The 24,060-nt window shown below is 54.9% G+C and overlaps 1 protein-coding gene across 2 annotated transcripts; it reads left to right on the top strand.

Annotated features, from left to right (window-relative positions):
* Window positions 1-241: 241 nt before the first annotated feature.
* Plcd3 (phospholipase C delta 3) lies at window positions 242-22,919 on the top strand. 2 transcript variants are annotated; one of them, XM_055619521.1, is made up of 15 exons: window positions 242-1,268; window positions 12,787-12,948; window positions 13,050-13,278; window positions 13,637-13,766; window positions 14,809-15,037; window positions 15,294-15,495; window positions 15,622-15,766; window positions 16,344-16,496; window positions 18,201-18,347; window positions 18,491-18,641; window positions 19,361-19,477; window positions 21,484-21,650; window positions 21,899-22,034; window positions 22,109-22,258; window positions 22,337-22,919. In XM_055619521.1, the coding sequence occupies exons 1-15, from the start codon at window positions 1,118-1,120 to the stop codon at window positions 22,423-22,425; spliced, it is 2,358 nt and encodes a 785-aa protein (XP_055475496.1). In that variant the 5' UTR covers window positions 242-1,117; the 3' UTR covers window positions 22,426-22,919. The 2 variants fall into 2 exon arrangements, with proteins under 2 accessions (XP_055475496.1, XP_055475497.1); XM_055619522.1 differs by lacking the exon at window positions 242-1,268 and adding an exon at window positions 6,783-6,829.
* The last annotated feature ends 1,141 nt before the right edge of the window (window positions 22,920-24,060 follow it).

The following is a 24,060-nucleotide window of genomic DNA, read 5'->3' as shown; positions in this document are numbered from 1 at the left end:
AAGGAACCGAGGGGATCACAAGCAGAGGCGAAGGTCCGGCAAACGGCAGTAAGGAAATTCAAGACCGCAGAGGTGATGGGGACCCGGGGCTGGAATAGATGGGGACAGAATTCAGCGGGGCAAGAAAGGAGCGATTCTAGGACCCGGAAAAAACAAACAAACAAACAAACCAACCAACCAACCGCAACTCTTAGCGTGGGAAGCCTGGCTGTCGGCCGCCGCCAAGGAAGGTGTGCCACCAGCTCGCGGCCCCTACCCGAAAGCTTGTGCTTGAGAGAGCCGCACGGACACCCAACCCTTGGCATTCTCCAGACTACACCGGCACCCGTACAGAGTTGTTTTTTTTTTTTTTTTAATGGGCTGACGTCATCAGCACCTTGACAGAGTTCGGTGCAGATCTTTTGGCCAAGGGTGAAGTGTAGCTTTGAACCCCAGACCTAGCTTCTGGGACTCTACGTCGCGCCTCAGCCTTCAGCTCGAAAGCTTGGAGACGCCCCCCTTTGGAGGGGTGGCTCTTGGCCTGGAGCTCAGTCCTTGACGTCACTGCCTGACCTGCCCCCGCCCCCATTCCTGCGCAGCTCTGCTCTAGGAGTCAATGGGCTTTCCCCGCCACAGGACCCTTCAGCCCGGGGCGCGCCCCTGTGGATCTGTCCCCTGCCTAGTTCCCGAGGGGACCCGGCAAAGGTGGATGGAGTAGGTTCCTGAGTCAGAGTCCCCAGAAAAAAGTGTGTCTGGGCCGGAGGACAGTCCTGTCCCTCCGGGGTATTCAGTCCCCTCAAACAGGGACTCTGACCACTGGTGGAGAGGAGATGCGGGGACCTCTGGGGAAACGGAAAGACCGACTCACTAGCGGGGGCGAACGCACAGACATCAGGACGTACAGCTCCGGACCTGGGGTCCCGCCGGCGCCTCGCCCCGCCCCTGTCCAGCCTCGCTCCGCCCACCTCCACCTCTCCCCTCCCTCTCTCCCTCCTCCCGAGGTCTCCTCCTCCCGACTCCCAGGGCGCCGCTAAGTTTCTTCGCTCGGGACCGCGCACGGGGCTGTGGACGAGCTGTGCGCCCGTTGCCGGGTTCTGGCGCGTAGATCCCGGGCCCTGACCCCGGGCCCTTCGCGACCATGCTGTGCGGTAGCTGGAGAAGGAGGCGCCGCTCGCCGGAGGAGCCCCGGGTGTCCGCCCAGGTCACAGCGCCCCTCGCGTTCTCGCCTCCGCCGGCGTCACCGGACGGCGGCACCAAGAGGCCTGGGCTGCGGGCGCTGAAGAAGATGGGTCAGTGATGCGCTGGAATGGGTCCGGGTGGGCGCGACACCTGTCTCTAGGGACAGCCTGGAAGGAGCGGGGTGTACGGGCCAAGTGGCTTCCCAGGGGGCGTGGAATTGGGGTGGATCTGAGCAGAAGCACCGCCAGCACTGTCCCAGTTGGGGTCTCCACCGGGGTCTCCAGGCTTTGTCAGAAGGCCTAGATGCCCTTTCGTTCTCACCAGGAGGCGCCCTCGGAGCTGTGCTGGAGAGTTGGGGCCAGGGTCTCGGGAGCACGGGGAGAAGGGAGTGAGAGAGATGAGGCTTGGAGTCAGGGTGGGAGTGTAGCTCAGTTGGTAGAGCGCTTGCCTGGCGCAGGATTAGGTCGCCAGTATCACCAACTGTTGGTAATCCCCTGACACTAGAGAGGTGAGGGTAGATGGGTCAAAAGAAGTTCAAGGTCATTCTCTGCTACACAGTAATATCTCAGGTTGGGAGATGTGAGACCCCTGTCTTAAAAAAAAAAAAAGAAAGAAAAGAAAAGAAAAAGAAAAAAGAAAAAAAGCATTCATCAAAAACCTTGAAGCCGGGTGTGGCGGTGCAGGCCTGTAATCCCAGCTCTCAGGGAGGCAGAGGCAGGCGGATTGCTGTGAGTTCGAGGCCAGCCTGGTCTACAAAGCGAGTCCAGGACAGCCAAGGCTACACAGAGAAACCCAGTCTCAAAAACAAAACCAAGCAACAACAAAAAGAAAACTTGGGGTGAGTTTACCCCCTCCCCTCCCTAGTGCTGCTTGAGGTCTGTGGGCATCTCATAGCACCTGCTGTTCCTGACCCTGAGGAGTTGTTCACAGAGAGTCTCTGGAAGATTCTAGACTCCCAAGCCAGCCCTGTAACCCTCAGGTTCTCTCTGCCAGCAGCAACAACAAAGCCCTGGCATGACTGGGGGAATGGTGTGAGGTAGTCCTCAAGGAGCCCTAGAGTCAGCCCAGTTCTGAGGTGGTTTCAGGTGGCACCTCAGGAAGGTGCCGTGTTCACCTTCCTGAGGTAGGTAGCTTAATCCCCAATACACAGAGGAGGAAACTGACTCAGACATCAAGGAATTTTTGTCTAGGCCTCTTGGACTGTGTGCCATCACAATTGACACTCTCAGACTCTGGGCAAAATGAGACTCGCTGGGCTTGAACCAGGGGCGTAAGTGAATGCATTTTGTGAGCTGCAAAGTGCTGAAAACTGAAGCCGTTTGTTGGAACTGCCAACCCAGAGACAGAATTCTGGGGTCCCAGATGCCAGCCTTGGCTTGCCTTCCTCATTCCACCTGAATGTTTTGGATGCTGCTCTGAGCGCTGTGCCTGAGGCGTATCATTGCCCTCCATTCAGTCATTAAGCGTCAATATTTAAGGACCCAACAACAAACAAGGTAGACACCATCCTGTCCCCACCCCCGGGAGCTGAACAACAAAGCTAGGGGAGTGGGGCCGGTCAGAAGACGGGCCTTGAGAAAAAGACATAGGGAGGAGCATATTGTCATGCTGGGGAGACAAGACAGGACCCCGCTGAACCCCAGAGCAGAAAGGAAGCTCTTGTGGCTACCGAGAGAGGCAGACGGGCCCTTTATGGACCCTCTCTGTAGTTATGAGCTTTATTTGAATGGTGGTAGGGGTCCCAGAAGGGCCACTGGCAGGAAACACAACTGAGTTAGAGGGGTGAATGGACAGGACGTTGTTCAAAACTGGGGTGAAAGGAGGGCTGGTTGTGGGGAGGCAGAGGAATTGCTCCGAAGAGGTATTGGGGCTCAGATGGGAGAGGCACAGGGGAAGAGGGCCCAGAGCCATCAAGAGGAGGCCGGGATGACTGTCCAATGTGAAGTCAGGAGTCTCTGGCTAGAGGTGGTGCTAGTCTATGGCTTCATGGTCTGTGGGGAGGGTTAGGCCGTGTGAGGTGACCTGCCTCGGAGGCAGGACAGGGCTCTCAGGGGAAGCAGCCCGGGCCATTGGCCCCTGGCACTTGTGGATGTTGCTGGAGGAGACGAGGCTCTCACACACACCAGCCGCTCTCTGTTCCTATGCTCATTTGCTGAGCCCCATCAGGGGCCAGACTACCTGGCCAGGGGGTGAGGCCACAAAAGAAGGACAGCCGAGGTGTACCCTAGGGGCACATAGTACACTGTAGGAGGAAGAGACTTGTAGACACATAATTGCGGCTGAGCACGTGTCACCTGAGTCGGTCTGCACGGGCGCTCTGGGTAGCTCATCCTGGAACTATGTATGTATGTATCAGAATGTCATCTGTGCCCTTTCTACCACCGCCTGGTTCTCTGTCACTGCTGAGTGGCTGCTGAGTGGCCACAGAGAGAGGAATGCCAGCGTGTATAAAGGAATGCCACTTCCTCAGGTAATGCTGAGCCCAGGGATAAGGCAGAAGCAAACTCAGTGGGCCAGGAGCCCGGCCCTGTAGCCCCAAAATGGCTAAAGCCTAGGCCTGTCACCTACATAGCTGCTCCGTCCCCACCAGAGATGCCGCCCCTCCCAAGATGACCCTCATCACCCTGCTCGGGCTAAGAGAAAACAGATCTTATTTCAGGTCAAGGAACTGGAGCAGGGAGTATCTCAGATGGGCCCAAGGGAGGAAAAGGCCTGTGAAGCCACGGTATGGGGAACCAGGCCAAGGCAGAGGAGGAGAGGGACTGAGTGGGAGCTATCTGCAGCGCAGGGCTGGGCCAGGCCAAGCCCTTCAGCTTGCTTACCTCAGAGCTTACCTCAGCTTACCACTGAGCTTGCCTCAGACTTCATCCTGCTTATCTCTAGGCCATTCCTGGGGTTTGTGTCTTCCTCAGTGACAGACAGAAGGTGGCAGGCAGGGTAAAGCCCCGCCAGGCAGCCATTAGGGACCCTGGCTGCCAGCCAGCCATCAAGGTCAAGGTTCCAAGGGGACATACTTCATTACCATAATTAATGAGTACTAACGTCTCCATACCTTCATGCCGCGAGCTCTACCTATCACCTCATCTTACCAGGAGGTAAAAGGGCTCAGAGAGGGTTCAAGGCCAGAAGTAAGCCAGCTGTGGTGACCGTGTCGGGAACCTCAGCCCTGGAGAGACTGAGAGGCTAGTCTGGTGTCCATAGTTGAGTTCCAGGCTGGAAGGGACTAAGTGATAGATAGAAGATCTGTCTCAAAAACCAAAAGCTAGAAGTGACAGAGAGATCAGAGTCCAGGCCAAGTGGTCCAGAGCCCTGGCTCTTAAAACAGGGGTGAAGGAGAAGCTCATCTGGAAATGACCTGCTGTTCCCCAGAGGTGGCCTTCCTGGGTTGCCAATGAAATATAGGATGCTAAATTTGAATATTGGGTGGACAAAGAATAATTTTGGACATCTATATCTGTCTGTCTCTAGAATATGTACGTAAATTACATATTCACGGTTTTATTTGGGGGGGGTCCTTATTGCCAAGGACGGGACCCAGGGCTCTGAGCATGCTAGACGGGCACTGAAGAGCATCCCAGTCCCTGTGGGATATACTGTAAAGGATTCCCTCCGTTCTCTTCCCCCCAGCAGCAAATCCCATTCAACCCAACCTGTCTGCGCCTGTGCGCGCATGCTCCGCCCAGATCCCTAAATCCTCTCAGTGGGCAGAGGGCTGAGTAGGCACAATCTTGTTCCCACCCTCCCTGCTTGTCTGTTCCTCTGACGACAAGCACCCGTGGGGGAAGGTGGCTTTCCCAATGGCCTGTCCAGGATGTCCCCTGCAGGGTGAGTCGGGCTGGCCTGAGGTGGAGATGGCACAAGGGGAGCTTTAAGAGACCTTAGACCTAGGGAGGGCAGGGCAGCCTTGTAGCCTCCCCATCCCTTGACCCTGTTCATGCCTGTTCTGACCCAGCCAAACCCAGAAGGCGCCACGCCCTCAACTCCCTGGTCTGCAGGCCTCTAGGGGAAGCCCCGCCTGCCCTTCCTGCTTTTCTTGATTTTCCCAGCAATGTTATGGAAAAGTATTGAGCACTCCTTCCCTCTGTGTGATGGTCAGCTGGAACAAGGTGGGGACATCCTTGGTACCTGGGACAATAGGTTGGCTAAGGGATTAAGGTAGGAAGGTCACTGGAAACATGGCTATTGTGTGTCTTTCCCAGCACGTCATGGACCCAGCCACTAGGAAATGCTGCTGGCTCCCACCCCCCCACCCTGTCTCTCTTTCTCTCTCTCTGTCACACACACACAGACACACACACACACACACACACACACACACTTTGGCAGGAGCCCATGACAGCTCTGTTTCTGCATGTCTCACATTCCTGCCCTGTGTGCTTTTCCTGACTGATATCACAGTGCAATAGAACACACACACATACACACACACACACACACACACACACACACACACACACACGCAGTGTACTGCCTCCCTGGGCTGACCCTCCTTCCTCTCACCCCACCCACAGGTCTAAATAAACATACCCCCCATTATAGTCACACCCTACTCTGCACACACTCCCTCTGTTAAACGCCCAGAACCTTACTGTCTCCACCAGCCTCCGCTGGCCTCTGCCCACCACCCAGCCTCTGCCTTGGGGCATCCACACTGTTTCCATTTCCGGCATGAGTAGTTTGTCTTTCCTGAGCGTCAGCGGCCTGTCCCTGACAGGATCTGGGAGCCTTTTCGAGCTGGTGGGATGCAGTCTCCTGCCTCGGACCCAGACAGAACTGCACAGGCCTTAAGTGCCCAGCCCCCAACTGCCCTGGCCCTGGTGGACATAGAGGCATGAGGATCTACCCTCTCCACCACCGTATCCAGATGGGCCCTTTGAAGCCAAGCTGAACAGTGAGCTCCGAGTCTGAGCCCCCAAATGATAACGATGCTATGGACCAGAGGCAACTCAGGCCTGGTTTAGAGAGGGCTAAAGCTGAACACCCAGGGCCTGAGGAAGGTAGCTACACTGGAACCCATTGAGGCCTCCTCCCCCTTGGCTCCTGCACATTTCGTCAGAGCCGAGTCTCAGTTCCCTCATTTGTTGGACAGCCACTGACTGAGTGCTGTGCTTTTTTTTCACTCATTCTTCCCGTGGCAGCCATTTAGGCTTAGACACCCCCGACCCCACCTTAGCTCCCAGTTCAATTCAGCTCCATCACCTGGTTCGCCTCTCTGTGACTCAGCCTCAGCAGCCTTAGTGAGATAACACTGTGTGCAATCACAGCGATTAGGGGGACTGCTGTGAGTCTGAGGCTGGCCGGTGTGTATGTGTGTGTGAGTTTCTGTTTGGGGGAGAAGAAAAGGCCACAGTAATTTTTGGTATGGTATTGAAATTTTAATATTTGGGACCCAGTCAGGTAGCTCATAGCTATAATCCCAACACTGGGTAGCTGAGGCCCGGAGAATTGTGAGTTTGGGATTAGTCTGTGTCTAGATATCTTGTTTCAAAAAAAAAAAAAATGTGATTGTGTAGTGTGTGTAATAAAATTGATTGCTCTAGGCCTGGGATTATAACTCAGTGGCACAGAATTTTTATACCTGAAGCCCTGGGCTTGAAGAGGGAGGATGAGAGAGAGAGAGAAACCTAACACGGAGGCACACACCTATAATCTCAACACATGAAGGGCTAAGGTAAGAGTTCAGGGCTAAGACCTGATAGGCTAGGGCCAGGGGGGAGGAGGACTTTCCCTATCAGTGGACTAGGGGAGAAGGATAGGGTGGGAAGAGAGAGGGAGGGTGGGACCAGGAGGAGAAAGGGAGGGGGCTACAACCAGGATACAATGTGAATAAATTGTAAATAATAATAATAATAAATTACAAACTATGTAAAAAAAAAGAAAACCAAACAGTTTAGGGCTAGCCTGAACTGGGCTATACATAGTGAGTTCCAGACTAGCCTGGGATATGAAGCAAAGAACACTTCTCTACACACCAAGACAAAACCAAACCAAACCAAAAATGAAACACCAGGCCAGTACCAGCACTTGGGAGGTGGCAGCAGAAGGATCAGGAGTGCAAGGCCATCTCCCCCCCCCCCCCCCCCCCCCCCCGGCTGCAGGGTGAGTTGGAGGCCAGCGTCTAGGTGGGTGGCCCCTGGCATGTCTGTTATCCTTAGCTAGTTCCGAGGCTAGCCCCGCACAGACACCATGTGACCCTTGAGGCAGCAACTCCCCATTTCTCCTTCCCCTGATCTGCTTTCTGTCTGAGAAGCTTGTCCTAAGACCTGCGTCATTTAGGGATCCAGTCCCTTTCACTGATCATCAAGTTTCTCGGCTCATGGTGTAGCCTGTGCCAGGTAGAGCAGATTTCACTGTCATCGTCATCATCATCTTAGAGATAGTTTTGATATTTAGCCCAGGTCTTGGTAATCTGCTTCAGCCTCCTGAACGCTGGCGCACCGCACCGCCGTGGCCAGGCTGCTTTCTCTTGTATCTGTGCTGTGCTTCGCTTCTCCATTATCCTCATGAATTGTTTCCACCTCTGGTTCTCCGCCCTCATTTTCCCCCCCTGTTGTTATTTAATGATTTTTGCCCCTCCCACACAGTAGCTGTGGCCCCAGCTGAGGGTCAGGTAGGAAACCCACATCCACCGTAGGATGTGGGAGGCCTGTGCAACCTGTTTGAAGCTTGTAGTGAATGAGACATCCCTGAGGTTGGGCCTGGCTGGACACAGAGATGTTTCCTGGTGGTCGGGTGGAGAGCCAGCTCAACCACGGTCACTGTGCGAGGTGAGGCCTGGACCTCCGGCTGGCCTTGCCTTTGTTGACCCTGCTGACACCCCAGGACCCTCTTTCCCTCTCCATTGCTTGTGGCTTAGGAGTGCCCACCTTGACCCAGCCCCTGGCCCAGCTTGGCTGTACACCCTCTCTCTATTCTGTTTGACTTTTTTCTTTGTTTTGATTGGGAGAGGGTCTTTTTGGGTGAGACAGGGTCTCAGTCTGTAGCCTAGGCTGGCTTCAGACTTGGCAGTCCTCCAGCCTAACCCTCTCAGCAGCTGAGGTTTCTGGTCTGGCTTTGGTTGGCTTTCCTGTGGATTGTGTGGTTGAGGGGTTAGTGTAGGCAGAGGCTAGCACCACCTGGGTGCTCGCTCTTCCCTCCCAACAGACTCTAGAGATCCTGGGGATAAAGGACAGGAGTGGGGGGGCTGTCATTGTGGAAACCTGCTCCAGGCTTTAGGACTGCTCCATCTCAGTGGCCTGTTTGTAGAAGGCTGGGGACAAAGCTGGCCCGCTGTGACTCACCTCCATTTCCGGGCTTAGTCATTCCCCAGCCCCCTCCCCGCCCCCTCCACCATGGGCTTGGCATCAGAGGACTGGCCCAGTTAGGGGAGGTGACCTCAGCTGAGGAACCTTTCCAGGCTGAGGGGGTGAAGGAAGGGTGAGCCCAGCTAACTTCGGGCCCAGGCCTGGCAGCACCACTGGTGCCCCCTGCATGCCTTGCCCTCATCCTGCTGTTTCCCTGGATCAGATAATTCAGAGTTCCTGGGTTAATAGGATAGGAGGGGGCAGGGGGAGGAGTGGGTGAGTCTGGTGATCCCTTGGCCTGGCTGTATGGGAACAGCATGCCAGCCCCTGTCCTGACTAGGGGGCATGAAGAGGGACCGTGACCGAAGGCCACAGTCCTCTGCGCCTTGAGTGGGCCCTGGGAATGTTAAGCTTTCCCCAGGGAAAGCACAGGTACAGTTTCCGGCCTCCTGCCCCGGAGAACCATGATTTTCAGTCATGATCACTTTAAGGTGTCAGGTAAATTTGGGGACTGAGGAGACAGCTCAGTCAGGAAGGTGCTTGCGGTGGAAGCATGAGGCCCAGAGTTCAATCTTTGCAACCCACATAAAAAGGTGGGTGTGGTGGCACATACCTACAATCTACAATCCCAGCACTGAGGAGGCAGAGCCAGGGAGGTGGTTAGGGCTGGCGCGCACGCGCACACACACACACACACACACACACACACACACACACTGGCACACACGTAAGCACCCTTTGCGCTCTGCCAAAAAGCCATAAAGTAAACTTTTAAAATAAAATACAGATACCCAGGTGCTAGCCCATTCCTGCTGAATGGGTATCTCTGGCCCCAGGAGAATCTAGTCCACAGCCAGTGGCTGAGAACCCAGACCCCAAGGCGTCAGCTCTGAACTCAGGAAATGGAGGGCAGGGCTGAGGAGAATGCTGAGCACTCGGCCAATCCATCTGCTTTGGCCTGGGAGTCTTTCTGTGAATATTATCTGGAGCCAGGCTCTGGGAGATAAGACTTCAGTCTATGCTTGGGTCTATTAAAGTCCCCTGGATTCAATATAGCATCTTGTTTGTGGTGGTGGTGATGGTAGTATGTGTGTGTGCGTGCGTGCACACACACACACACACACACACACGTGAATGAAGGCGTGCACTTGTGTGTGTTCCTGTGCTCCTGCATGCACACACAAAGGCCAGGCGATAGGGTTGTGTGGCCGGTTCTAGGTTCTTTGCCTTATCTCCCTGAAACAGTTTATCTCTCAGAACCTGAGCCTGTCTGGTGGCCAACAGGCCCCAGCAATCCTTCTCTCCCCACCCCCAGCGGTGCTGAGATTACAGGCATGCGCATCACATGGCCGCGGCCGGCTTTGATGTGGGTTCTGGGAATTTACACTCAGGTCCTTACTATTGGGGAGCCTTACTCTCACCTCTGAGCATCTCCCAGTCCTTGTTTTTTTTTTTTTTTTTTTTTTGTTTTGTTTTTGTTTGTTTGTTTAGTTAGTTGGTTTCCGTGAACTCACATTTCTCCTGCCTCAAGTCCCCAAGTGTTCTGATTTGGTTTATGTGTTTGGTTTACACCTTTGTTTTTGTTTATCATTTCTTTTCCTCCTCTGTTAAAACAAAACAAAATCTAAAAAACAAGACACACATAAACCCCAGGGTCTTACTGTGTAGTTGCAGCTGGCATAGAGTTTAACATGTAGGCCAGACAGGCCTCAGACTCCGAGACTGGTATTCCCTGGATCCTGAGTGCTGAGATGAAAGGCATGCACCCCCATGCCTGCCCTTGTTTGTGTTTGTTTTCAAGATTTATTTATTTTTCTTAATTGTGTATGTGGGTGTTGGTGTGTGTATGTGATATGAGTACCTCAGATCCTTCAGAGCTGGTGTTCTGAGTCAGCCTCAAGTGGGTGCTGGGAAACCAACTGGGTTCCCCTGGGAGATCAGTAAGTGCTCCTCACCACGGAGCTGTCTTTCCAGCTCCGTTTGTTTATTTTTAAAACAAAGCCTCATTCTATGGCTCAGGCCAGACTAGAACTCTGTAGCTCAAGCAGGTCTTGAACTCAAAGGCCTTCTTGCCTCAGCCTCTCGGGTGCTAAGATTGCTGGTGTGAGTGGTGGTGCATGCCTTTAAGCCGAGCCCTTGGGAGGCAGAGGTAGGCAGATCTTTGTGAGTTCAAGGCTAAGCCTGGTCTACAGAGTGAGTTCAGGGACAGCCAAGGCTACACAGAGAAACTCTCAAAAAAGCCAAAAAAAAAAAAAAATTGCAAGTTACGCCCATCTTTTTAAAAAGGAAAAAGTGCTGTTGGTCTAGGAGGGAGATTTCTCCTGTGTGAGGAGGAGATCTAGGAAGGCTTCCTTTTCCTAGGGGTAAGGTAGGGAACTTGTCCTTGAATTCAGCTACAAGAGGAAGAGAAGCAGGAGAGGATCCTCACTACAGAGTCAGAGGGAGAGAGAAGAAGGAAGAGAGAAAGAAGGGAGGGACAGCCCGATTCAGGCCAGAGCTTGCAGCTGGGCAAGCAGGCGCCTTGGAGTCATGAGCCATCATGTGGTTGCTGGGAATTGAACTCAGGACCTTTGGAAGAACAGCCAGTGTTCTTAACCTCTGAACCATCCCTCTGCGCCTTAGAGTCATATGACAAACCGAGCATGGGAGCTCACTAAGATAAGGGGGGTGGTTTGGGCAGGGTAGCTCACGCCTGTAATGCCAGCACTCCAGAGGCAGGAGTGACATAGTTCGAGGCTATCTTGGGCTACCTAGTGAAGTGCAGGCTCTGTCTCAAAGAAGAAAGAATGGGGGTGGGGTTGTTGCAGCTAAAGAGATGGTTATCGCACGGGGTGGTGGTGGACGCCTTTAATCCCAACACCTGAGAGGCAAACGCAGCAGATCTCTGAGTTCAAGGCCAGTCTGGTCTACATGGTAAATTCCATACGTAATGCTACATAGAGACACTGTCTCAACAAAAAGGAAAGGGAAGAAGGAGGGAAGTATGCTGTTGTTTGTGCCACTGTGGTTTCGGGTTTTTTGCTTTTTCAATTTGATTTAGTTGCCAATATTAAAAAATGTGGTCGCATCCCATCCAGACACAGATTCCTGGCTCCAGAATCTTTTCTGGGCCCTTTTCCACTCCTGGCTGTCCCCTCCATCTGAGGGTGTGGGCTCTGCGAGGAGTCTGATTCCCTCTCCTACTGTCGCAGCTGTGGTAACCCTTTGGTGTCTTGCCCCTGTAGCGATGTCTCACCCTAGGCTCCTGGAGGGCTGGCCAGCTCGGGCTCTAGGCTTTGAGCTGGCTCTGGCTGAATGCTCCAGGGCAGGAGTCTGCAGGCTATAGTAACCCAGAGGTGCTGGATTGGGCAGCAGGTATCCGTGTAGCCTCCATTCTGGGGGGTGAGGAATGTAGGCGTAGAGCAATCTCAGGCTAGTGCCACCAGGGTCACATAACCGGGAGGTGATGGGGTTGGAACATTATTCCACAGAGCCTGGAGTGTAAGTTCCACTCTGCCCTCCCACTACCCAGGGCGCTAGAAGGAAGCAGGAGGATGGACCCTACAGAGAAGCAGGGCCCAGGAGCCTGGAGACCCGCCACACGGGACTCTTGGAGGCCTTGTTCTGGTGCTCTGGAGGCAGAGGGGTCCCCACCACTCCTCCGCAGGAGCAAGGAACTTGGGTTGCAGCAAATTTTAGGTCAGATAATAGCAGCGTGACTACTTCCCCGATGGCTGGAAGTTTTACATCAATGACCAGGTTGTTGTTGGTCAATCCTGAGCGTTGAGGCTTTAACTTTTTTCTTTCTTTCTTTCTTTCTTTCTTTCTTTCTTTCTTTCTTTCTTTCTTTCTCTCTCTCTCTCTCTCTCTCTCTCTCTCTCTCTTTCTTTCTTTGTATTTACATATGTATGCATCTGTGTAGTTCAGAAGGCAATTGGCTGGAGTTAGTTCTCTGCTTCCACCACGCGGGTGGGTCTCAGGCACAGAACAGTTTGCCAAGCTTGCAGGGCAAACCATTTACCCACTGAGCCATCTCACCAGCCAGCTTCAATGAGACTTGAGTCCCTGGCACTGTGCTTGGGAACTGTGGAAACCGCAGTACGCAATGCTGAGCAAAGGGCCTCCTGCTGGCCTGCCTGGAAGGGGTGCTTGGGGCCCCCAAAGCTTCAAGCAGGTGACAGCGACAATGGTGATGTGGCTTGGTACAGTGACAGCGTGCGGGGGAGGGGAGCTCTGGTTGTGGGTAAGCTCGCAGAGGGCCTCCTACTCTCCTCCCTACCCCCAAGCTCCACCAGTTGGGGGACAGCGCAAGGGACAGGGATGGCACCCCGCAGGGCCAGGCCCAACGCCCTAGGTTTCCCTTCAGGTCTGACGGAGGATGAGGATGTCCAAGCCATGCTGCGGGGCTCCAGGCTCCTCAAGATCCGCTCGCGCACGTGGCACAAGGAGCGGCTGTACCGGCTGCAGGAAGACGGCCTGAGCGTGTGGTTCCAGCGGCGCATCCCGCGCGCGGCCTCGCAGCACGTCTGTGAGTGGGTGAGGGGTGGCGCGGGGGGCGGTGGTGGGGACAGAGCGGGTGGGGCCGGCGGCGGGCGCCGTGACTGCCATCTGACCCTGCCTCGATGACAGTCTTCCTGCAGCACATCGAGGCTGTCCGGGAGGGCCACCAGTCGGAGGGCCTGCGGCGCTACGGGGCCGCCTACGCGCCCGCCCGCTGCCTCACCATCGCCTTCAAGGGCCGCCGCAAGAACCTGGACCTGGCGGCGCCCACTGAGGAGGAGGCGCAGCGCTGGGTGCGGGGGCTGGCCAAGCTGCGGGCACGCCTGGATGCCATGAGCCAGCGGGAGCGCCTAGACCAATATCCTGCCTGCCGGGCTGGAAGGGAGGACCCGGCCTTGGAGAGCTCCTGGCCTTAGACAGCTCCTGGTGCTCCGGAACGGGCATGGGAAGCTCACCCCAGCGTGGCCTGCGCCCCTAAGCGGGAAAGGCACCGTCCAGACTCCAGGGTGAAAACAGAGGGGACCTGCTAATTTGGGGGAGCTAGGCTCTTGCACTGTCAGACACACACACCCCATACCCCCCCCCTCGGGAGGCTAAGAAGGATTTACACTCCCTAATCCTGGAGCACCCCTCCCCCGCCCGTCCCCCCCTCCCTGGGACTCTCAGTGCAGGCCAAGGGGTCTACTCTATCGCTGGTATTTCCTGAGCGCACACACCTGGATCCATTCCTACCTGCACCGCGCCGACTCGGACCAGGACAGTAAGATGAGCTTCAAGGAGATCAAGAGCCTGCTCAGGATGGTCAATGTGGACATGAATGACATGTATGCCTACCGCCTCTTCAAGGTGAGCTCGGGGCCCGGCCTTGCTCTGCTCTGCCCTCCCCCAGCGTCCAAAGCATTAGTTCTATCCGAGTTTGTTGTTGTTGTTATTATTATTATTTATTTTAGACAGGATCTCACTATGCGACCCCGGTTAGCCTGGAATTTGTGATCCTCCTGCCTCAGCTTCCGGAATAGCTGGCATTTCTGGGCCCAGCTACCTCTCCAGCTTTTTTGTAGGCAACACGGGAACCTAGTTAATCAGTTGTGTCTAGCCAGGTGTGGTGGCACACCCTTAATCCCAGGACTCTGGAGGCAGGGGCCTGCAGGGAACTCTGTTGGGAGTTTGAGGCCAGTCTAATTTCTGCAGCAAGTTCTAGGCCTGCGAAGGCCACACAGGAAGAGCCTGTCTTGAAACAAATAGAAATCCCTTCCCATTCCCTGGAGTTTCCGGACCAGAACTTTAAGGGACGCCTCTAGGCAGAGCTCAGAGGTAGGGTGCACCTTCAGAGCCCTCTAGTCTGAGCAGCAAAGCCACGCACGTCTGCAGGGCGCCACCTGTACCTGTGACTGTGTGTGTGGCTTGCACACGGAAGCACAGGCAGATACGTGGGAGCGCACAGGTGTATAGGATCCTCCACAGCGAAGGACCCCTGGCCCACACGCCTCTTTCCTGTGCCCGGGCGGGAGCTCTGGGGTGCAAAGGTGACTACGTCTGCACGTTGGGGGACATGACAGAGACATGTGGAGGCCGGGTGTGACCAGCCCGTGCCAGTGCTCAGCCCACCTGAGAACTGAGAACTTATTTCATTCATTTCTGCTCACTGGGTGTGTCTCAGGATACAGGGGTGGGGGTATTGTGGCACAAGTCTTGCTTCCCAAGGCCACGGTCTCATCCCAGATCCTGTTCTGAGTCCTCGGGGTAGGCCAAGACAGTTGGGGTCTCTGAGAGGCTTCCTAAGACTATCCCTTGAGCCCAGGGGTGTGGGCTCAAGGAACTGGAGTGTTGTGAAACAGGGTTGCTGCCTTTCCAGCCGTGTGTCAATCAGGTGTCCCCCACTCCCCAGGAATGCGACCATTCCAACAATGAGCGTCTGGAGGGGGCCGAGATCGAGGCATTCCTACGGAGGCTGCTGAAACGGCCTGAGCTGGAGGAGATCTTCCACCGGTACTCAGGAGAGGACCACGTGCTGAGCGCCTCTGAGCTGCTGGAGTTCCTGGAAGACCAGGGAGAGGATGGTGTCACCCTGGCCTGTGCCCAGCAGCTCATCCAGGCCTATGAGCTCAACGAGACAGGTGAGTCCTGATTCCACGCAGCTCTGGGTTTCTAGCCAGGAAGTTCTGCCATCCCTTGCCCGTCCCGGGCAGGTGCTTCCCGGTCTCCTCTTCCAGGTCTCACAGCCACACCTGTAAAATGGCACTATATTTATGTCGGCCCCTCTGGGTTCCTCCCGTGGAGCGGGCACGCAGTCACTCAGCAGCCGCAGTCGGTTTTTGAGCCTGGACATGTGCCCCGACCCCAGGCAGCCCCGCCCTCTCCTCTTCCTTGTAGCCAAGCAGCACGAACTGATGACTCTGGATGGCTTCATGATGTACCTGTTGTCTCCTGAGGGAGCTGCCCTGAACGTGGCCCACACGTGTGTGTTCCAGGACATGAGACAGCCCCTTGCCCACTACTTCATCTCCTCCTCTCACAACACCTATCTGACTGACTCTCAGATCGGAGGGACCAGCAGCACGGAGGCCTACGTTAGGTACGGCGGCGGCGGGGGTGAGGTCGTGGGGCTCTGCTCTGGGTTTCCTGGCCCAGCCTGGCCGCCGCCCCGCTCAGTGCCACACCCACATCTTGCCCCGGCCGTCTGTCTGTCCGCTGGCTGTAGGGCCTTCGCGCAGGGATGCCGCTGTGTGGAACTTGACTGCTGGGAAGGGCCAGGCGGGGAGCCCATTATCTACCACGGCCACACACTCACCTCCAAGATCCTCTTTCGAGACGTGATCCAGGCTGTGCGTGACCACGCTTTCACGGTGAGCCCCTGGAACCTAATGCCCAGCCCTGGGGCCTTCCTAGTGACCCTGTGTCCCCCCCCCCCCCCATAGTCAGAACATTCGTTCCCCCTGGTGCTGTGGGGAATGAGAGGAGGGTAAGGTACAGCTGATCTGGGGGCTCCTCCCCACCGCCCTCACAGCTAACACATGTGCTGATGTCAGCAAATCTCCAGAAGAAAACCTTGGGGCTTAGGAAAGGATAGCTTAGTCTGAACGTACAGCCAAGCCAGGATCGGTGATGGGGGCACACGCATACGCTTTGCAGCCATCAGGGTACCCAGCCTCACCAAAGATGGCATCTGCAACATCCCCGGCTTGGTGAAGGCTGTGAATCACGAACATCATTTAAGTCCACCCTTTCCCCGAGACCCAGCCCCTGACCACTTCCACACATCCTGGTACCAGTATGTCTCGTACCTTACAGACTCGGGATGGGTTTTTTCAAAGCCCTGCCTTTGCCTGCCTGCCTTGAAAGACTTGGAGCCCGTGTGTAGGAGAGGGACCAGCAGAGGGTGAATTCTGAGCTGTTACCTGTTGTCCCCACCCCTGCCCACAGTTGTCCCCGTATCCTGTTATCCTATCCCTTGAGAACCACTGCGGGCTGGAGCAGCAGGCTGTCATGGCCCACCACCTTCGAAGCATCCTGGGAGACATGCTGGTGACGGAAGCCCTGGACCCCCAGAACCCTGAGGAACTGCCTTCTCCTGAGGTGATGCTCCTGGACCCACAGCCTGGGAGGTTGGGTCAGTCTCTGCCTGGGATGCACCGGCCTCACTCATACCACTGCTCTGGTTCAGGATCGCTCCTCTCTTTCTGCCTGGACCTTTTCCTGCTCAGTGTAGCTGACATCTGCCACCCAACTATCCTTTTGGCTACCCTCTGGTTCGTCATTCTTTTTTCCTTTTTTATTTTTAGTGGTTTATTTTTATTTCATGTGCATTGGTGTCCTGCCTGCATGTGTATCTGTGTGAGGTGTCAGATCACTTGGAGCTGAGTTACAGGCAGCCACTTGGTTGCACGGATCCTTTAGAAGAGCAGCCAATGCACTTTATCGACTGATCCACCTCTCCAGCCCCAGGCTCCTCATTCTTGACTAGACCCAGACCACTTACTGGGCTTTCTGTGTTAGCTCTGCCGGGCCTGGTTTGTGTCCCTTGTAGTGTCTCTTTAGGCCCACAGTCACTTCCACATCCATGTCCTGAGCTGACATTTCCTCGCCCTAGATCTCCCTTCCCAGCCATCTGCTCTGGCCAGCTGCCACTGCTTAGGACCGAAGATAAGTAGGACTTGGATTGTAGGGCTCAACAGTTCAGTGGTTACCCAGCATGCATGAGGCCGCATGCACCCGAGTTTGTGTGTGTGTGTGTGTGTGTGTGTGTGTGTGTGTGTAGGGGCATGGGACTTGCTCCTCACTTATCCCACCCACACTGGTTCCCTAGAAATATGTGACTTTTCCATATACCCACACCTGTGCACAAGATGACTTTCTCACGCGTTTACTGTTGCCGTTATTTTTGAGACAGGATCTTTTATAACCCAGGTTGGCCTCTTTTAGGTAGCCAAGGATGACCTTGAACTTCTGATCCTCTCGCTTCCATCTCAGTGACAGGATCACAGGCGCGTGCGCGCGCGTGTGTGTGTGTGTGTGTGTGTGTGTGTGTGTGTTGCCATTCCTGTTGCTTCCCGGCCTCTACAGTGCTGAGGATAGAACCCAGGACTTTGTGCATGCCAGGCGAGCACTCTGTCAGCTGAGCTACCATCCCAGCCACGACTGGCTGGTGTTCTTGAGCCCAAGCTGGCCATGAATTTGATATTCAGAAGGTCGTGAAACATATGTCTTTACTGAGACAGAAGGATTAAGAGATGGAGGCTCAAACCAGGAAGAATGGCACGTGCCTGCAATCCAAGCCCACGGGAGGGGGAGGCAGGAGGATCTTGAGTTCAGAGTTAACTTTGCCTAGCGTGAGGCCCACATGGGCTACCTAAGACTGTCTCAGAAACAGTGCAAAAGGGTGGTGTGGTGATATGCGCCACAGTCATTCCTTCCATAAGAGATATTTCCGGACCAGGCAGTGGCTGCATAGATGCCTGTGATCCCAGCACTCAGGAGGCCCAGGCAGGCAGATCTCTGTGAGTTCAAGCCCAGTTGGTCTACAAAGCCAGTCCAGGACAGCCAGGGCTACCCAGAGAAACCCTGTCTCAAAAAGGGCTGCTGTGTGGGCATTCTGAGAAATGACACCTTTTTAGCCACCACCTACCAATGGCCTTGCAGTGGGATCACTTGTTCTTGTTAGAAACATCACTCCCATCTCTCACGGGCCCCCTCACCTACCAGCCGCTCTCACAGTGGTGGCTGACTGCCTGGCTGAAGGGCCACCTGAGGGCTTCACTTGTCTAACCCTGGCCTCTGCAGCGGCTGAAGGGCCGGGTCTTGGTGAAGGGGAAGAAGCTGCCAGCTGCTCGGAATGAGGACGGCCGACTTTTGTCAGACAGGGAGGATGAAGATGATGAGGAAGAGGAGGCAGAAGAAGCATTGGAGGCTGCAGAGCAGAGGAGGAGAGTGAGTGTGCAGTGTGGGCTGGGTCCACAAGCTGGCCCCTGCTGCAGGGTGGGGGTGGTGTGGAGGGGCAGGGAAGGCTGGGAAGGGAAGGGAGGTGGGAGGGTGGTGGATCTTGAGCGAGGTGATTCCTACTGGTTTCCCAGGCCAAGCAGATCTCTCCAGAGCTCTCGGCATTGGCTGTGTACTGCTGTGCCACTCGCCTGCGGACCCTGAACCCCGGTTCTTGCCCATCCCAGCCCTGCAAGGTCGGCTCCCTCAGCGAGCGCAGGGCCAGGAAGTTCGCCAGGGAGGCAGGTAGGAGCCAGACTCTGAGTATCTGGAGCCAGGAGGGCATGGAGCCCTGCAGGTTCTGGGAGCTAGCTGGGTACCTTGAAGTTGTTTTGAAGACGTGGGAGGGCTTTAGGGGCACTGAGGGCATCAGGAGGACCAAGGAAAGACACTGCCTGGAGAATGAGAGCTAGGTGTGGCTGGAGAGCCACAGATGGGAGAGGCTTGGGGTTGCCTTCATCACACTCAGCACCTAGTGGTAGTCAAGGTATTGGCAAGCCAGTCAGGCCAGTGCCAGAGGCTGGCAGAGCCTGGAGGGTATGAGACTAGGGAGGCTTCCTGGAGCATCCTATGCCTGAGAAGACATCATTGCAGAGGAAGGAGGAAGCAGAAGGAGGAAAGGACTCTTGAGAGGAGGAACAGGTTATGCGAAGGCCCAGCGGCATGCCAATTGCAACAGTTCCAGGAACCCAAGGCATGGCTAGGGATGTGGGCAGGATGAGTGACACAGACTGGCCACCTAGGGTCAGGTGTTCAGTGTAGGCAGCCAAGAGTGTGGGCATTAGGAATGTAGTGTCAGGCTGGCTGGCTGCCAGGTGTCCTTGCCTCTCTCAGGTCCTCAGCCAACTCTTCTTTCTCAGCTCACCCTAGGTAAAGGGAGGCGGGGGTGGGGCGGCGGCTACAGGCCCTGGAACTGGGCCAGGGACAGAAGCCTGGGTCCCATCACAGGACTAACTCTGCCCTAGGAACCAGCTTTGTCAGGCACAACACTCAGCAGCTGACCCGAGTGTACCCACTGGGGCTTCGGATGACCTCAGCCAACTATAATCCCCAGGAGATGTGGAACTCAGGCTGTCAGCTGGGTGAGCAGGGCTGTGAACAGGGGGGTCGCCGGGTGGGGATGGGCCCTTCAGCAGGGAGAAGCCACACAGCTTTCTAGAAGGGGGGACATGTGTGAAAGGTAGGTTCATTTGTTCTAGGCAATATGAACGTTACTTCTTGTTTTGTTGTGAGACGAAGTCTTTCTTTGTAGCCCTGACTGAGGTCAAACTCACCTGCCTCTGCCTGTCCAGGGCTGGGATTAAAGGTGTGCACACCAGGCTCAGCAAAAACTGTATTTTTCCTTTTCTTTCTTTTTATTGAGACAAAGTCTCTCACTATCCTATAATTTACTAGGTAGACCAGACTAGTTTCACAAAGATTCGCTTGCTTCTGTCTCCGGACTTCTGTGGTTAAAGGCATGTGCCATAATGCCGGGCTGAAAGTTATACGTCTGTGTGAGGTATCAGCCTGTAATCCTAGTACTTGGGAGGTAGGAGACAGGAGAAATCATCCTTGACTACTTAATGAATCTGTTGGCCAGCCTGGGTCAGACAGTCTCAAAATACCTAAAGGAAAGTTACTTTTGTTTCAAGGTGTGCATGTGTGTGTGTGTGTGTGTGTGTGTGTGTGTGTGTGTGTGTGTGTATGTGCGTGTGTGCTCCTATTCATGTGTGCATGTATGTAGGCTAGAGATCAACACTTGGTATCTTTTTAAAAATTATTTATTTTCTGTGAGTGCTCTGTCTGCATGTTCACCTGCATGCCAGAAACGGGCATCAGATCACTTTATAGATGGTTGCGAGCAACCATGTGGTCACTGGGAATTGAACTCAGAACCTCTGGAAAGCAGCCAGTGCTCTTAACCACTGAGCCATCTCTCCAGCTCTGGGTATCTTTTTTGAGACAGGGTTTCTCTGTGTATCCTTGATGAGTCATGGACTTGCTATGTAGAGCAGGCTGACCTCGAACTCAGAGATCCACCTGCCTCTGCCTCCTGAGTGCTGGGATTAACAGCGTGCACCAACTTGCAAAGATACCCAAGATAATATTGGGTATCTTTATAGCTCTCCACTTTTTTTTTAGGATATGTATATGACTGTTGACATGTGAGCATACATGCCTATGTAGGTCCAAGAGGGCACAGGAGTTACAGACAGTTGTGGGATACCCTATGGATTCTGGGAACTGAACTCACTTCCTCTCTCCTCGGCTGCTAAGAGCCATCTCTAGCCACCTCTACCTTGCTTTCCAGACAAGGTCTTTGCTGCACCTGAAGCTTCTCTTTCAGCTAGACTGGTTGAACTAGCAGAGCACCCCAGAATCCACCTGCCCCTGCCCCCACAGCACTGAGCTCAGAGACACACACTGCTTCACCTGGCTTTTTCATGGGTTCTGGGGATCCAAACTCAGGGCCTCGTGCTTGGATGGCAAGCCTTTTATTCCCTGGGCCGCCTCCTCGGCTCCCACAAACGGTATCTTTATGAAAGTAGAAACTAAAACAAAACAAAACAGAAAGACAAACCTAGCTAGATGTGGTGACACATACCCGTAATCCCAGCGCTCAGGAAGTCAAGGCGAGAGAACTACAAACTCAAGGCCAGCTTGGTCACAGGGGTAGTTTAGGCTAATCCGGGTAACAGTGTAAGAAACAAAAGTAGCAAGGAATTAAAAACCTTCATTCCCATGTGCCCTTAACACACACCCCTGACCGTTCTAAGTCAATACTGAGAAGGCCAGGCTCTAGGAGACACTGGGGCCTGCCAAAGGAGGCCGTGCTCCCTTTGGAGGTGAATATGGCAAGCCTCAGCTTTTCCAGGCCTTTGCCTCTGCCCCAGAGGGAATCTGCCAGCACACCCCACCTCAGCCCCACTTTGATACCATTGAAGAAATGCAGGGAGAAGGTGAAGGTGACTGCATGGTCCCCTCAGTAGGTCCTGATGGGGACAGTTAGACAGTGGGGCCCCTGTCCAGCCCTGTCGTTCCTGAATCTGCAGTGAGCAGAAATCTGCCACAATTCCCCTGTTCGACCCTGCTGTCTACTCCACAGTGGCCCTGAACTTTCAGACTCCTGGCTACGAGATGGACCTCAACACAGGGCGCTTCCTCATAAATGGGCAGTGTGGCTATGTCCTGAAACCTGCTTACCTGAGGCAACTCGACACCACCTTTGACCCCGAGTGCCCTGGACCTCCCAGAACTACTCTGACAATCCAGGTCAGTAGCCTGGTCCAAGCCTTCACCTCAGGTCAAGGCCAGCTCTGGGTAGGTACCATCTAAGGAGGAGGAGGAGGAGGAAGGAGGCCAGGAATGGGCCTGGCATGAGGGCAGCCCACTTTTCTGCATTTGTACGGGAGGGATAATGCGAGCGTGAGGACAAGACTTACAGTTTCAGAGGGGCAAGTGTGGATATGGGTCCCAGTGTGGGCCAGGCAGAGGGGGTCCTCCTTTCCTCCCTCCTGTAGGTGCTAACAGCCCAGCAGCTGCCCAAGCTGAATGCGGAGAAGCCTAACTCCATTGTGGATCCTCTGGTGCGTGTGGAGATCCACGGGGTCCCTGCGGATTGTGCCCACAAGGAGACAGACTATGTGCTCAACAATGGTGAGTGAGCGGCTGGTGGGAGGGTGGGCAGGCCCTGGGACCAGTGGGCCTTCATTACCACACCTGTCCCCTAGGCTTCAACCCCTGCTGGGCGCAGACTCTGCAGTTCCAGCTGCGGGCCCCGGAGCTGGTGCTGGTCAGGTTCGTGGTGGAGGACTATGATACCACCTCCCCCAATGATTTCGTGGGCCAGTTTACGCTGCCCCTCAACAGCCTGAAGCAAGGTAGGTGGTGGCCGGGGGGGGGGGGGGGACAACAGAACAGAGTTCCAGCCTCTTGACTTCTGGCCACCCTCCCCACAGGCTACCGCCACATCCACCTTCTTTCCAAGGATGGAGCTTCGCTGTCCCCAGCCACGCTCTTCGTTCACATCCGCATTCAGAACTCCTGAGGGTCTCACTGACTTACCCTAGGATCAGCAGGTTCTGGTATCGTGGCGCAGAACCCTCTCTGGAGCAAGGGACCATGGGAATATGGGCCCCTCGTGCCCAACCCGTCTTGGTCACCAGGTGCTAAGCGTACCTGGGTGCTGAGGGCTGTTTGGTCCCTTAGTGAGAGATGATCGGTGTCCTGTCCAGTGGCCCACTGGACTTCGGGGGCCTCCAACCCTGGGACCTTGAGGTGGTCCCAGTTCCCTTGGTCTTCAACTTGAGGAAGACATATCCTTCTGACCTCCAGCAGGGCAGTCTTAGCCTTCTTCCCTGAAGAGGGCACAGCCACCCGCATTGCCTCCTTTCAGGCATGAGTGGAGCCCCTAGAGCCTGCTTCCCTTCCTGGCCCAGGCAGATGACCTGGAAGCAGGTTTGTGCCTTGTGTCACGGAGGAGTCCTGGAGAGGGCCCAAGAGGGACTATTTTAAAAAATAAAGAAAAAATGTACCTTTCCACTCTATTCCCCAGGCCCATGGGGAGAGGGACAAACTAAAGTGAGGGCCTCCGGGGCCTCTTCTCCCAGTGGGATTTGGGTTTTGTCCAAGAAAGCTTGGGGCAGCTCCAGGAAGTGCCATGGCCTTTGGCTTAAAGCTGCTGCCAATACTAATTCATATGGTTCCTTCCTAACACACACACACACACACACACACACACACACACAGCCTTAAACAGGGAGCAGGCCCAGCAAGGTACATTTCCTACGATAAGGGGGCCCTTGTAGAAAATACCTGCAAAGCAGCAGGGTACTGCCATTGTGACACGGAGAGGGTGCCAGACACCCAATGATAGGATCTAAGCGAACAGTATGCCCCAACCTGTCAGGAAGGAGCCTTAATGGGACTGTTAGGCTGTGATGGGCAAGGGCAAAGCCATTTCCACAAGGTGGTCTGGGGTGGGGCTAGGCTGGGGTCTTGCAATAACTCTAAGCCCTGTAGAAACCAAAGCCTGAGACTAGGGCACCCTTCCTGGCACCAGAAAACCCAAGCCAGAAGTGCTGACTTCTCCCTGCTTTCTGTTCTTACGGAGGGGCCTTTGCTTATCTGATGGACTTCTGTGTTTAAAGGACTATCAAGATCCGTAGTGGCCTAGGGAGGTGGGCACTGCAGGCAGACCACAGCCCCTGAGTGGGGTCCACAGCTGAAGCCAAGTCCAGTTGGGATTGGAAAGGATCATGGGTCTGGAGGAGTGATTTCCAGGTTACAGGGCCTGGCAACCTGCCATGTTAAAAAGCACCCCTAGGGGGAGCTGGAGCTTCCAGAAGAGCGCTTGCCTCAGGCTTGAGTCCCTAGACTCAGCCCACGATACTGCAGCGTTCCTCAGCTGTGCCTGGTGGGAAAGGCCTTTAATCGCAGCTACCAGGAAGGCCGAGGCCAGCACGGGTTCAGGGCCAGTGAAATAACAGTGAAGCGAGGGCTGGTTCAGCAGATGAGGTGCTTGTTGCCAAACTGGTAACTCGAGTCCAGTCCCTGTAACCCATGTAAAAGTGAAAGCGGAGAACAGGCACCCTGTTCATCTCTCTCTCTCTCTCTCTCTCTCTCACACACACACACACACACACACACACACACACACACACACACACGAGTGTGCATACGA

The sequence above is a fragment of the Psammomys obesus genome, unplaced genomic scaffold (assembly GCF_907164565.1).
Source record: "Psammomys obesus unplaced genomic scaffold, mPsaObe1.curated_primary_1811, whole genome shotgun sequence".
Taxonomy (NCBI): Eukaryota; Metazoa; Chordata; class Mammalia; order Rodentia; family Muridae; genus Psammomys; species Psammomys obesus.
The sequence above is the reverse complement of the archived record's forward strand: the minus strand, read 5'-3'. Positions and strand labels throughout refer to the sequence as shown.

What these genes read in the sequence shown, in the direction of transcription:
- Plcd3 (XM_055619521.1), top strand. Translation starts at nt 1,118, where the DNA reads ATGCTGTGCGGTAGCTGGAGAAGGAGGCGCCGCTCGCCGGAGGAGCCC. An exon ending in GAAGTTCGCCAGGGAGGCAG is followed by an intron (nt 18,642 to 19,360) that starts GTAGGAGCCAGA and finishes ACTCTGCCCTAG; the next exon opens with GAACCAGCTTTGTCAGGCAC. An exon ending in GAACTACTCTGACAATCCAG is followed by an intron (nt 21,651 to 21,898) that starts GTCAGTAGCCTG and finishes TCCCTCCTGTAG; the next exon opens with GTGCTAACAGCCCAGCAGCT.